Below are 14455 nucleotides of genomic sequence, written 5' to 3' on the forward strand. Positions count from 1 at the left end.
TTTCTTCAGTTACCCAATCCACAATCACTCAATATAGCTCTACCTACCGTTTATGGTGGAACTTTTGTACCCAAGAAAAAATTCCAATATTTGAAGCAAGAAATATAGATGTCCTTAGATTCTTACAAAAGGTCACAGACGAACATAAATACCAGTACGGCGCTGTGAACTCACACAGATCTGCTCTGAGTCTCATTTTGCCAAATGATTTAGGAACGGATCCATTAGTTAAGAGGTTTATGAAGGGAATATCTCGACTGAGACCAGCGCAACCAAGGTATACCTATACATGGGATCCGCAAAGGCTATTTTCATATCTGGAAACCCTACCGGATAATTTAAATCTACTACAGCTTTCACAGAAAGTGGTTTCTCTTTTAGCCTTAATCACGGGAGGTAGGCTTCAAACCATATCGCTTATTAGACTATCCAATATAAGGGAAGAAATGGATACAATTCAAATCAATATAACAGATCCAATCAAAACGTCAGGCGTGAACAACGAACAACCCACTTTGCATATACCGTCATTTAAGGAAAAACCATGCCTTTGTGTAGCGACAACGCTAAAAGCTTATATAGCGGCTACAAAAGACATTCGAAAGAAGGACCAGGATTTCATCTTTCTTACGGCTAAAAAACCGCACGCGACTGCTAAAAAGCAAACTTTAAGTAGGTGGGTAAAACAAATGTTGTCATCAGCGGGAATAGATACATCGGTATTTAAACCTCACTCAACGCGACACTCGTCAACGTCGGCCGCTTTGAGACGGGGAGTTTCGCTGGAAACAATTTGTAGGACAGCCGGATGGTCTGAGCATACAGCCACCTTTGCAAAATTTTATAATCGTCGCCTCACCGACAGAACTGATTTTGCGAAAGCGCTTTTAACCATGTCTCTAAACAAAGACTGATAGTTCTATTTATTTGGTTACTTACTGTTGCTTCATTTGTAGAATAGTATAAATTGAATACTTTTATTTTACGTTTTCTTAAGGTTTTCAGTATTGACATAAATGTCAAAACTTACGTTGATTACTTATTAAACTCTGCATTATCAACCTATCGTTAATTTTGCCCATTACCTGCAACCTTGAAAAACTTTGAACATCTACGTGTGTAAAATCAAGATAATATATTCGGACTGGACGCGAATATAATTAAACGATCAAACGAACTTACCTTAAGTGAAGTTCGATCGTGATTATATGAAGCGTCCAGTCCGAATATATTATCTTCCCACCCTCCCCAGGGAATTCCCTAGGGTTGCAGGTCTTTACTTTGAAGAATGAACAATATTGTACCGTTAGCGGAGGGGACAGCGGGAGTCGCCGATTGAGGCGATTTCTTTTTCAGCTTACTTTAAACAAGGTGCACGTTGAGTAGCCAGGACCGGACTACGTGTGTAAAATCAAGATAATATATTCGGACTGGACGCTTCATATAATCACGATCGAACTTCACTTAAGGTAAGTTCGTTTGATCGTTTAATTAAATTTCACTAACACAAAAGTTCCCTGTATAACATTAGATACTAAATCCGCATCAGTCTCTAAATCCTCTTGACCACAGTTTTCCTTTTCATCACCATCAGTCACATTTTCGAGTTCTAGATCGTCATCGTTTGATTCAGTCTCATCTTCTCTTTCACTATTTTTTAAAAGATTTTTTTTCTAAGTCGCTATTTATATGGTCAGTGCAGCTGGTGGATGGAGCCTCCAAATCTTTGCGTCCAATTGATTTTCCAGGTGCGATCTTTAACTTTTTACCTCGCTTTGGACGAAGATCTTGCGTTGCCGCCAACCGACTTTCTTTCAGAAATTCCTGTAACGTTGTTGTCCAGTGCTTCTCATTTTGCCGCTGATCTTGCTCTTGACTGGCATCGACATCTGGTATTTTACTTAAAACCACATTTGGATCGAGTGGGATAATTCCACATCCTCTAAAACCGGACTTAATGTTATTTTCAATGTTTTCTATATTTTTTATACACTTGTTGAACAAGCGGGGAAAATCAGATTTGGGTATACACCCTCTATTTTTGTTTTTCCACTCTCTTAATATCTCACGCCACGCTTTCTTCATAGGTGCAAAAAACGCCACGTCTAACGGCTGTAGAAGATGTGTTCCATTGGGAGGAAGCAACACAAAGTTGATACTATGTTGTTCACAGGCTTCTAAAACATGGAGTGAAATGTGACTTTCTAAATTATCTCCGATTAGCACCTTCTTCCCAAGGAGATTTCTAAAATACGGAAGGATAATTTTGTCGAACCAATCCTCAAAAGTCATAGCGTCGAACCAGCCTGACTTGGTTCGGTTGTACATCGCTCCCTCGGGGCCGTCCTCTATCCACGTGGGATACAAATGTACAGCCTTATACACGACATAGGGAGGCTGTAAATGTCCAGCTGCAGTGATTGCCATCATTACCGAAGTGCTTGATTTGCTAACATCCATGATTCTTTCAACCCTTTTAGAACCTCTTCGACAAAGAACTTTTTGTCTACCTGGATCATCTGTCAGGTTTGTCTCATCCTAGTTGACAATATGAGTAGGTTCAACACCGTCCAAGCTCTCTTCTAAGTTTTGAAAATATTCTGTTATTATTTCTTTTGATATATTAGCCCTGTACCTCTTAATATTTTGCGCAAATCTTTCCGTTAAAATGTTTTGTCTTTGAAGAAATTTATAAAACCACTCTGGACCAGGGAAGTTGTCTTTAAAGATTTTAATTTTTTTACCCTGCCCGTAAAGGTAACCCTTTACAAGCAATCTTATATCCCCGCGAGTCATGGGGAAACCCCATTCACAAAATTTGATGATGCCATCTGCAATCATTTTTTCTTCTTCGGAAGAAAGTTTAGTTTGACCTCCATGTTTTTTTGTTTTTTTCTTTTTAATTTTGTCATGCAGTGTAGATTTTGGAATTTTGTAGCACTCTGCAGCCTGCCTTATAGTTTTCTTGCCCGATTTAATGTCAGCAAGAGCATTTTTTAGGGTTTCCTCCCGATAATTCATGAAATGTATACCAATTTTGTGCTTGTAAACTCGAACCATGGTGTCCGACTTCACCCCACCTAATGACAATTATTTATATATTAATTGATTAAACAAAAACTAAAGACATTGTGATTTTGATTATTCGTACAAATGTTAACTCCACATCAGTGAACATTTTAAAGCCAAGTTATATAATCTCTTACCTGTAGGTCCCTGAAAAATTTTTGTTTACTCAACCACCTCACACATACAATAGCTACTCACTACTGGCCCGATTCGGCAACTTACCGCGGAAAAATACCAAACCGGTAAGATGCCCTTGACGGAATTACAAAACACGTGTCTATGTCCGCTTTGGCTCCTACTGTCCGCCTTCACCCCAGATGACGGTATTTGATTTCAAATACGAGTATACCCTTTAGTAAATTAAAGATACGTGAACTTTGCTTAGCATATGAGGGTTTTTTGTGCGATCGGAAGACGATCACGTTGTGTCTTTAGTGCTTTCCTAGTAGTCGCAAAGTAAATAAAGGTATTTGAGTGAAATGATGGATATAAATAAAAATAATGCGATATTATACACAATAGTAGGGTAGTAGGGCCGGTTCTGGACCAGCCACCTGGTGGTGACCTTGGAAAGTAGGTCAAGGTGAGGTTCAAAGGTCGCCTGCCACGTGGCGGTGACCTTGGAAAGTAGATCAAGGATAATGGCCACTGCCCCCCCCACCCCCACCCCAAGAGTAAATCCTGTTCTCTTTTTTTGGGGTGTCATATTTCATATTCAAGGTTAACTTTTTTGTGTCATATTTATGAAATTTGAGCCAAAAAAACCGAGTTGACCTTGAAAATGAAACATGTCACCCCAAAAAAAAGTGACCTTGAAAAGGAAATATGACACTGCATCTTGCAAATGCAATATGAGACAAGAAAAATATGTCCTTGAAAATGAAATATGACACTTGGAGATGAAATATGAGCCCGAAAAAAAGTTAACCTTGAAAATGTAATTTGACACCAAATGAAACGTGACACCCTAAAAAAAGTGACCTTGAAAAAGTTGGCATGAAATATGAAATCGAAAAAAAGTTCACATTCTGAAATAGGAGCTGGACATGAAATGTGTATAAAATAAGTTTTTCATTACGTTTATTTGCAATGTACTATTATTCACTTTGTACATATTACATCACTCTTCCCGCTCTTCAGTAAAAAATCCATTGGGGATTTCAATCTCCAAATCTTCGTTTCGATCATTAATGTCGATCACCACCGTCTGACGATCGAAGATGTCTTCATCTTCAGAATCGGTGTCACTCCTTCAAATAAACAGCTGTTAAATGGTAAATATTTTACAATAAGTTTTGTACTTACAGATCGTAGCTAGGTATCGGAAACGGCAATTGAATGTTCTGGTTGTTCGTCGACATGATGTTGTAGAACTGTGCTTGTGACAATAAGTTGAAAAACTTATATAGTCGGAAGCTACATACGTCATTATACCAGGAAGGAAGGAAAGGGGAAAGGGCAAATTACTGGAAAAGTAGGTCACTGTCATCTGAGGTCACTGACCCCACTTTTCCGAGGTTATTGGTCCCATTTTTTATTGGGGGAGTCAAATGACATCCCCAAGGTGAACAGAGGTTATTGGCCCCATACATTCGCAAGGTTATCCAAGGTCATTGATTCCATACCTAACTTTGCGGTGACCTTGGAAAGTAGGTCAAGGTAAAGTCCAAAGAGCATTCGCTCCCCGCTCTCCCTTGGTAATAGCTACCTGCAAGGTATTTATCAAAGGTCACTTCACGTTTTTAAAATAGAGTTCAAGGACATATGATTAGGATATAAAACGCGTCCGTGTACATGATAACTCAGTCAGTCGACGCCTCGAATTAAAGATGGATTTCTCCGACTTAAACCGCAATACATTGTGCAAACTGTTTAGAAATGTTAGTGAACTTGAATTATCGAAAAAGTACAAAGTGTTGGAAAGTGATGTGATTAATACCAAGTACGGGGAACGAATAATAATAGATACTCATGATTTTAAGTGCATATTACCTCAACGCTTTTTCAACTATTTCAAAGAGGGGAACCGCATGGAAGAATTTAAAAAATCCTTAAAGGCTGGTGATGTGTACATGGCTAGTTCGGGTGTAGTCGGAAAAACGACTAACATAACTTTCTCTTCATAGTGGAAATTTGTGCGTTGTACATGATTTAATCAGGGCGCCGACTGAAAAATATTTAGTTGTAACGTAACTGTGAACTAGTGAACTCATAATTTAAATATATAATGCAGGAGGCAATAAATTTATTTGTGGAACGATCAAAGCTGCGAAGTACGCCTTTACATATGGATACACCGAATTGTTGCAACAATAGTGTAAATAATAATAGTTTAATGTGTTGCTGCATAGCTCGTCAAAACAGTGATGATAGTAGTGCTACTAATAAAAATGTGCCAAGTGTAGATGATGATGGTTATTCTACAACCGCGGAATGTGCATCGTTCCGTGACTATGATAAAGAAGTAGAGGTGTATGAAAAAGCGCTCAACGAAAACTTAATCGATTGTGTTTATTACAAACTATCGAATAGCAACTATCATGCAAAGTATGTGGAAATCGGGTACAGCACATACATGAATCTTGCACCGGTACTGCGTATTGGAAGCGGCAACTACGAACGGGGCCACGTTATGGTTATGAAACTTGAAGAATGGAATGAACTTCTAAGGTGGTATTCATATGTGGAGGTACAATTTTCCCGATCCCAAGAAACCGCGAGTCAAATTAATTGGTCAGAGATTAATGAAGAGGAAGACATAATCGAAGATCAGCAATATGAGTCACTGTCCAACAACGTCGGTATCTACTACAATTGGGAATTAGTGAAAGGTTATGGTAGCATCCTAAAAACTGTATCTATTGAAATTTACAATTACTGCTCGTGTACTTTTGATGCTTGTGGTATAGAACAACTATTCGAGTTGAAGGATATCATTAACTATCGATTAGAATTTCTTGAATCATATCACTTAGAGTCTTTCTTTGAACAATTTATACAACATGTTGTTAGCTATCGTCGATTTCGTCAGAACGAAGAATTCGATGATGGTAACGATGACGATATTTACAAAGACATTGAACATGTAATTAATTACAAGTATAACATTAATTCGCACAACATTGTATGCATAATGGAAATTCTACATCATCGTCCTGCTTATCTGATGTACAGCATTTACTAAGTATAACAATAAAGAATTACTATGACTGATATTGTTTTCTTTATGATCGCGATTTAGGTATAAATAGCCCGAATGACGCACTTAAATAAGCAATGCTTGTAAAGAAGCGCAAGAGTGCAGATGGTTTAGTGAATACTCTAATCAATAGACTTCCAATTGAATTGCATCTACCCGGTTATCAGTATTGTGGTCCTGGAACAAAATTGGAGAAACGAGTAGCGCAAGGTGATCCCGGTATTAATCCATTAGACGCTCAGTGTCAAATTCACGATATCTGTTATCAAAAGTATCCTGATTTAGAAAGTAGACATAAAGCGGATAAAATATTAGAAGACGAAGCTTGGAAACGCTTTAAATCAACAGACGCACCACTAGGTGAACGAATTGCGGCTTTAGCAGTTGGTAGCGCCATGAAAGTGAAGAGAAAATTAGGTATGGGGGCAAAACGTCGATGTAAACAAAAGAAGAAATCAATACGCAAACGTGGTGGAACATTAGCTTATTTACGTAAAGCGGTAGCTAAAAACATGAAATCCAACGGAAATGTAGCGGAAACAATAAAATCGGCACTAGCAACCGCGAAACGCACAGTAAAGCGGTTAGGGGGTAAAAAAAATTAAAATACCTAGAATGATTCCAATACCGAAACAAGGAGGGTTTTTACCCTTGATTCCTATATTCGCTGGGTTATCGGCGATTGGTGCATTGGCAGGTGGAGCATCGGGAATTGCAAAAGCAATTAATGATGCTAAAAGTGCTAAGAAATTACAGGAAGAAACATCACGTCATAATCGTACGATGGAATCTATAGCCATAGGCTCCGATAGTAAGAAAATCGGTGGAGCGCTTTATTTGAAGCCATACAAAACTGGCGGTGGTGCGTTGTATTTAAAATCGCATGCAAAAAACTAAAACTCCCCGAAAGGTCGTTAACGGATGCCGATATAATAACATTTGCCAAAGGCGTCCCGTTCTTTCGAAGTGTGTTCATGCGCGATAACTTGCCCAAAACACCATGGAAAAATGAAAGTGCAGTTGTAAATTTAGATACGCAATCCGGTCCAGGAACGCATTGGGTTTGTTAAAAAAAGCGTGATAAAAAGGTTTGGTACTACGACAGTTTCGGTAGTATTCCACCACCTATTGAACTAGTTAGCTATTTTCGGGGGTGCAAAATCTATTATAATTACAGTTAAGAACAAGAGTTTAATACTACGAATTGTGGACACCTGTGTCTAAAATTCTTGTATAAATAATAGTAATTAAGTATATCGGTGCTAGTTATGTCCACAACTTTCAGTTTAGAAGGTGTCGGTAATATTGCAAGCTACGATTTTTATCCACCAATAGAACTAGGTCTCAACAAGAAGTACGTTATTGGATTGGTAGGATTCTACGGATGTAACAGCATTAGAAACATCTATAAGGGCAACGATAAGTTTTACTACCGGAGAAGTACAGAGACAAAGCATACTAGTGTCATTTACATCCCACACGGCGCGTACGAGTTTGAAGAATTGAGTGCCTTCTTAAAATCAAAAATACCCACAGAGGATTTCAGTTTGAGAGCAAATAATAATACTCTAAAGTGCGAAATAAGATCCAGTTTTGCTATTGACTTCACAAAACAAGATAGTATTGGACGCATGCTTGGATTTGAACGAGTTTTGTTGGAGCCTAATACGTTACATCTATCTTCTTTGGATATTCAAATAATCAAGCATACTAACATACACGTGGAGTGTTAGCGTTTTTTAACAAAATACAGGAAAAGAACTATTAGCGATTTGAAATATAACAGAATGTCAATTATTAATTTTTATTTTTTTTTTACCTAGACAACCACCTATATTGTCATGGTCGCCACAATTGTAAAGGGTTCCTACCGCAACGGACAACAAGCCAAGGTTTTGTACGAGATTGACGTTTCCGTTCCCCCAGGATTTCGACTTGATAAAACACCAAGTAGTACACAATATTTGGAAGTGAACACAAACTCTATTAGCAACATAACTATAAAATTGACTAACCAAAAGGGTGAAGCAATTGACTTTGGCTCAACGGAATCTTTCACAGTGAGATTGGAATTAAAAGAATATGGGTTTAAGAATTAATCGAACCCGTTCTGTACCACCCTTTGAGGATGCATATAAAAGAGCCAACAATATCAATTCCATGCTTATTCGAGGTCGGTACTCGTCGCATACGAAACAAGGAGGGGAATTAAATTCCTTCGAAAAACAATTTTTGCGATCAATCGGTTTAAAAGTGTTTAAGAAAAAAAAAGTGAAAAATGGCCGAAACGTTAAATATTTTCCAAGACGTACATTTTGACGAAGCTATTACCAAATGGGATATCCATACGTACCTTCCATATAGTTCATCTAACTACGGACTGTCTGAGGAGATTCGTATTTTAATTCAAAGTCAAGATCTAATAACTGCAACGTATGATAGTTTCCTCTATATCGAGGGAAAAATAGAACGGAAACCGGAAGATCATCTGAAACAATGTCATCTAACAAACAATTTTGCAAGTTTTTTGTTTGAGGAGATTCGTTATGAACTGGGTGGTCAAAGAGTTGATGTTTGCAGAAATCCTGGAATTACATCAGCATTGAAAGGGTACGTTTCGTACACAACTGCGGAGAGTAAGGCATTGACCCATTTGGGGTGGTCACCAAAAGATGATGATGAACCTTTGCAAGTTGAATACACAAAAACCGATGATAACGTATCGAAATACTTTTCGGTATGTATACCGCTTAAACATATCTTTGGGATGATGGAAGATTATCATCAAGTTATTGTAAACATGAAACAGGAGTTAATTCTGATTCGATCAAGAAGCGATGCCGATTGCTATCATTCCGAAGCAGATGCAACAAGAAAGTTAAGCAAAATCCATTGGAAAGTTCCTCATCTCACACTCGGCGATTCGGCAAAACTTAATCTATTCGAACGGATTAACAAGAATGTCGCGATTAGTATACCTTTTCGACAATGGGAGCTGTATGAACTTCCAGCACTTAAGCAAGCACCGATGGATATATGGCCAATCAAAACTTCAACACAACTAGAAAAACCTCGATGGGTAATTGTTGCATTTCAGAAGAACAAAAAATTTGCGAAGTCTGAGAAAGCGGCAAATTTTGATAACGTAAACATCAGAAACATAAAGCTACATTTAAACTCTGAAAGTTACCCATATGAAGCAATGCACCTGGACTTTAACGAAAATAAATATATTGCGGCATATCACCAATTCTTAGCCTTTCGCCAGAATTACTACGCTAAAGATGAACAAGATGCCCTATTCGATTATTCACAATTCAAAAAGTGTCCAATTTTTGTGATTGACTGCTCTAAGCAGAACGAAACGCTTAAGAACTCAACTGTAGACATCAAGTTAGAAATCGAATCGCGGAGTTCATTTGATGCCGGAATAGTAGCGTATTGTCTTATTCTACACGACGCACTTATTCAATACAATCCTCTTACGGGTGAGGTGAACAAGCTATAAGAGACTTATTATGAATACTATTGTTATTATTATATTTCTTATTGTTATTATTATTATTTATTTAAATATAGTATATTTTATGAGAAGACATTAGTTTTATTCTATCCTTTATAAGCGATAGACGTGAGGAAGTTAACGATGAAAGTAATTCCTCAAAGTAGTAAACTACCTATAAAGAATCATGATGACCTCGTTAAATGCCAAAGTGCTGTGAGTAAGCATGGAGAACTACTTCTAGATACAGTACGTGGTATAATATGCGGGCCCTCAAATTGCGGTAAAACTAATATTATGCTCAGTTTATTAACGGAAGAAAACGGATTAAGGTTCAAGAACGTCTACATATACTCGAAATCACTGGATCAGAGTAAATACAAACTTTTGAAGAATATCCTACAGCCTATGCATAAAATAGGGTATTTTACTTTCACGGACAATGAACTTATTATGGAACCTAACGCTGCACGACCGAATTCAATTTTTATATTTGATGGCATCGCTTGTGAAAAGCAGGATAACATTAGGGCATATTTTTCTATGGGTAGACATAATGCAATCGATTGTTTTTATTTGAGTCAAACTTATAGCAAGATACCCAAACAATTAATCAGAGACAATGCAAATTTGATTACAGTGTTTGAACAAGATGAATTAAATTTAAAACATATATATGATGATCACGTGAGTCCTACGATAACTATTCAACTTTTTCGCGAAATATGCTTAGAATGTTGGAGAAATAAGTTCGGTTTCTTAGTCATAAACAAGGATGCAAGTCTCTAGAATGGACGTTTTCGAAAGGGATTCGATCAGTATATAATACCATAACTCTCTTACTTCAATCTATTTAAAAACGTATCGTGAAGTGCAAACCATCGCAGCCATCAGTACAGCATTTTGTAGACTCCTGCAGAAACGTGAACGAACCCAACCTGAACGCGAATCGAACCCAAACCTGAACGCGATTCAAACCCAAACGTGAACGCCAAACGAATCACATCCCAAAGCAAAACCTAACCTAAACAAGTGGTTTCCATACGTGGTCCTATAACCACCCACGCTAAACGATGGACAACATGGAGATGACATTGAAAAGAAGAATAATTCAAGCTCGTAAAGCGATACAACAAAAGTATAATCATCTTAAAGCGGATCGCTTTAGTAAAGAACAGAAGTTTGTGCAAACCTATCAACCGCTGATCAAACCACTTTCACGAATCGCTAAGAAAATCGAACCATCAACAGAGAAAGTGGCGGGGAAAGAGGAGAAGGAGGACGAGGAAGATGAAGTGTTCACAAAATCGTCTCCGAAACGATATCAATCTTCAAGAAGTAAATCGCCACAGCGTACGCCTTTAACATCCTATTCCTCACGTATAGGTCGGAGTAGACCATCGTCTCTTAGCGATATTAGTCCGCTCGCTAGACTACCGTATTTTCAGAAGCATCCTCCGCCTCTTTTAAGCGATATCAGTCCACTGGCCAGACTTCGGTATATTCAAGCTACTTCTCGATCTAAATTGGCAACTCCACGAACTCCATCATTCCTTCAGAGCACTGTGATAGGAGAGGTACAGCCTGAAGATGAAAACGAAGAGATCTCATCACATTCTACATCCTCCGCAATGGTGCTTGATGAATCGGCAAGTTCAAAAGAATTTTTGGAACAATACGAGCCTCTACCGCGCATATACGTTGAGCGTATGATGCGAGATACCAATAAAGCAATTGATACGACTTTTGGTATACACTATGACGTGGAAACTGATAAGTGGACAATTGGTAACACTCCTGTAACGATAAAAGGAAGTGATTTGCTTATTAATGGTGTCCAGTACAAAGGTACTGCGGGTCTATATGACCTCATAATTATGAATGTACCCGATGAAAAACTAATTACTAATGAAGACAGAAAGAACTATAGACAGATTTTATTGGCTACGAACGTAGTAAGACGCGACTGCGATTCTCAGGGGCGATTACGTAGTAATAAAGGATTTAAATATACGCAAATAATTAAGCCCTTACTGATGGATGAGGTGGAGAGTATAGGTGCGAGGTCTGGAAGCGGTGTTACACTGTTCAAGGAACTTGATCGACCGATTGAGTACAAATATTGGAATAATGTGCATGAGTTGATGCAAGACTTACAAGTATTATGGGCCGAGAAGATGGCGGGGAATACGGGATTAGAAAATGAGATATTATCAATTGTCGAAGAGCTACACGAAGATGGTTACATTGAAAAACCTACCGAGCGTTTCCTTAAAGGTTTAGCAAACTATGTATAAATAGTGGGTAACTTAAATTTCACTTGGCATAACAAAAATGACTGTTGACAAATTTGGACGTTCACGGGATTACCAAAAAGCTTCGCCCCATATTACAATGGCGGGCTTTAAACTAACCGAGGCCAATCATTTCAATATTGAAAATAGGAGATTGACAAACGTAGCTGACCCGCTCGAGGATCATAATGCAATTAATTTGAAATATTATTCCATCACAAGGTACGATCAAGGTGGCAATCGTTTAAGACGGGTGGCTGATCCCGTAGAGGATGATGACGCAGTAACTAAGAAGTTCCTTGAAACGTACACGCGAGATATTAAGACATCATTGGACAGTTACAAGATCAGTATACTCACGTTAGGACGAAAAATAGGAGAAATCAAGGATCTCTTGACTAAACTACAAAACGAATGTCCAAACAACAAGTCGTAAATGAGATACATAGACAAGCAAGGAAGAATTTTTCAAGAAGAAGAACCGTAATTAAGGGATTTGATGACCTTTGGCAAGCAGATTTAGGAGAATTTACCCAATACGCTAAACATAATAATGGCTATAGGTATATACTTGTGGTCATTGACTGTTTTTCGAAGTACCTTTGGACCAAAGGGCTAAAAACGAAAACGGGCGAAGAAGTAACTAAAGCTATGGAAACAATTTTTAAGGCAGGTCGAGTACCGAAAAACCTTCAAACCGATGCTGGAAAAGAATTTTACAATAAACATTTCCAAAGATTGATGCAACAAAACAAAATCAATCATTATTCCACATACAGTACGAAGAAAGCTGCAATCGCCGAACGTGTGATTAGAACAATAAAAAATTCTTTATACAAAACGTTTAGTATGCGCGGAAAATATAAATGGATTGATGTATTAGATATGGTGACAAGTGAATACAACAATCATAGACATCGAACAATTGGTATGAAGCCAATTGAAGTGAATGCAGATACAAATCTCAACGCTTATACTCACATAAAACTCTTTAACAGAACGCATCGCTTCAAAGTGGGTGACGTTGTGCGCATCAGCAAATACAAGAGCATCTTCGCAAAAGGGTATACTCCCAACTGGTCTTGCGAGTTGTTTAAAATTGCAAAAATTCGCATTACAAATCCTGTTACTTATCTACTTGAAGATATGAAAGGAAATCCGGTTCTGGGTGGATTCTACGAGCCCGAATTACAGAAGGCAAAAGATCCTGACATATATTTGGTCGAGAAGATCCTTAGACGCAAGAACAATAAGGTGTACGTAAAGTGGTTGGGTTTAAATGAAAAATCTTGGATTGATAGAGATAATATTGTCTCATAGGCATTTATTGTATTTAAATAAGCTGTAAATGAAATACTTAAGTAGAATTGGTGCTAAGTAAAGGAATGTAGGTAATTACATGAAATAAAAAAGAAGAAAAACAAAGAAAGATAGTTTTATTATTAGTAATAATAATGTTACAAATTTAAAATTTCATTATTTGGTATAATAATCCTAAAGTACGCCTATAGTTATTTAAATCAGTCGAAGGCCATGCTCCTGAATCTGGTCCGCATGACCATCCCAAACATGAGTGAGGATTTTGTTCACCCTTATGAATATTTTCCAAAATCCAGCGATATATTCCACGATGTTTATCGTTTTCGTCCGGTTGAAATGTAAAGGAGATGTTTTCTTCCAATAGTACTTTAATACAAATTTCAAGACACTTATAGTTGGCATAGTATGCAGATTTTTCCTTTTCAATGCATTCTGTTATAATACATGAAATATCCTTGTATGTTGCCTTAAGATGTTCTAAACTAGCCTTTGTTGACTTACACTTCGAATGATCATTCCATAACAAATCATACACATACATTTTCAATGGTACGTTACCTATTACATGCATTTCATCTAAGATTATATCTACGTCATTATAGTCTAAAGAGTCACATTCTTTATTATTGCAAAGCGTTATAAAAGTCTTAATAATGTTGTCTAATTTAATTTTTTCATCAAATAAGCTCTTAATAATAACTCCATTTTCACATTTTAAGTTCACAGCGCACAATTCGAAACACTCATCAGGAATAATGATATGCTGTAAAATATCAAATATAAAGTTACAGTCTTCAATGGACGACTTCCCCATCAAAGAACGTTTCAAAGAAATTTTATAAATTTGGTCACTATTTCGCCATAGCTGATCATGCATATGTTATTCTGAATTGCTCATAGTGACCATTTCTGCAATTAAAAAGAATTATAGTATTCTATGTAAAATTATATCCCCAAGGTCTAGTGTCAGTAGAATTGAACTGTATTATTCTTTTGTCATCGTGAGGACTAAGTACTACCTTATCCTGCTTGATTGTAAAAACTTCATGTTTCTTTGGCCTAATTATATGT

At 37.4% G+C, this 14455-nt stretch overlaps 2 protein-coding genes across 2 annotated transcripts; both read left to right on the forward strand.

Annotated features, from left to right (window-relative positions):
* Nucleotides 1-8546: 8546 nt before the first annotated feature.
* On the forward strand, nt 8547-9776 carry LOC116161897. The gene has a single exon (XM_031475384.1). The coding sequence runs from the start codon at nt 8547-8549 to the stop codon at nt 9774-9776; it is 1230 nt and encodes a 409-aa protein (XP_031331244.1).
* A 3173-nt stretch (nt 9777-12949) lies between these two features.
* On the forward strand, nt 12950-13384 carry LOC116161902. The gene has a single exon (XM_031475398.1). The coding sequence runs from the start codon at nt 12950-12952 to the stop codon at nt 13382-13384; it is 435 nt and encodes a 144-aa protein (XP_031331258.1).
* The last annotated feature ends 1071 nt before the right edge of the window (nt 13385-14455 follow it).

Source organism: Photinus pyralis, unplaced genomic scaffold (genome assembly GCF_008802855.1).
Source record: "Photinus pyralis isolate 1611_PpyrPB1 unplaced genomic scaffold, Ppyr1.3 Ppyr1.4_LG1, whole genome shotgun sequence".
Lineage (NCBI taxonomy): Eukaryota > Metazoa > Arthropoda > Insecta > Coleoptera > Lampyridae > Photinus > Photinus pyralis.

Coding starts and splice junctions, on each gene's coding strand:
- LOC116161897 (XM_031475384.1), top strand. CDS start 8,547: ATGGCCGAAACGTTAAATATTTTCCAAGACGTACATTTTGACGAAGCT.
- LOC116161902 (XM_031475398.1), top strand. CDS start 12,950: ATGGTGACAAGTGAATACAACAATCATAGACATCGAACAATTGGTATG.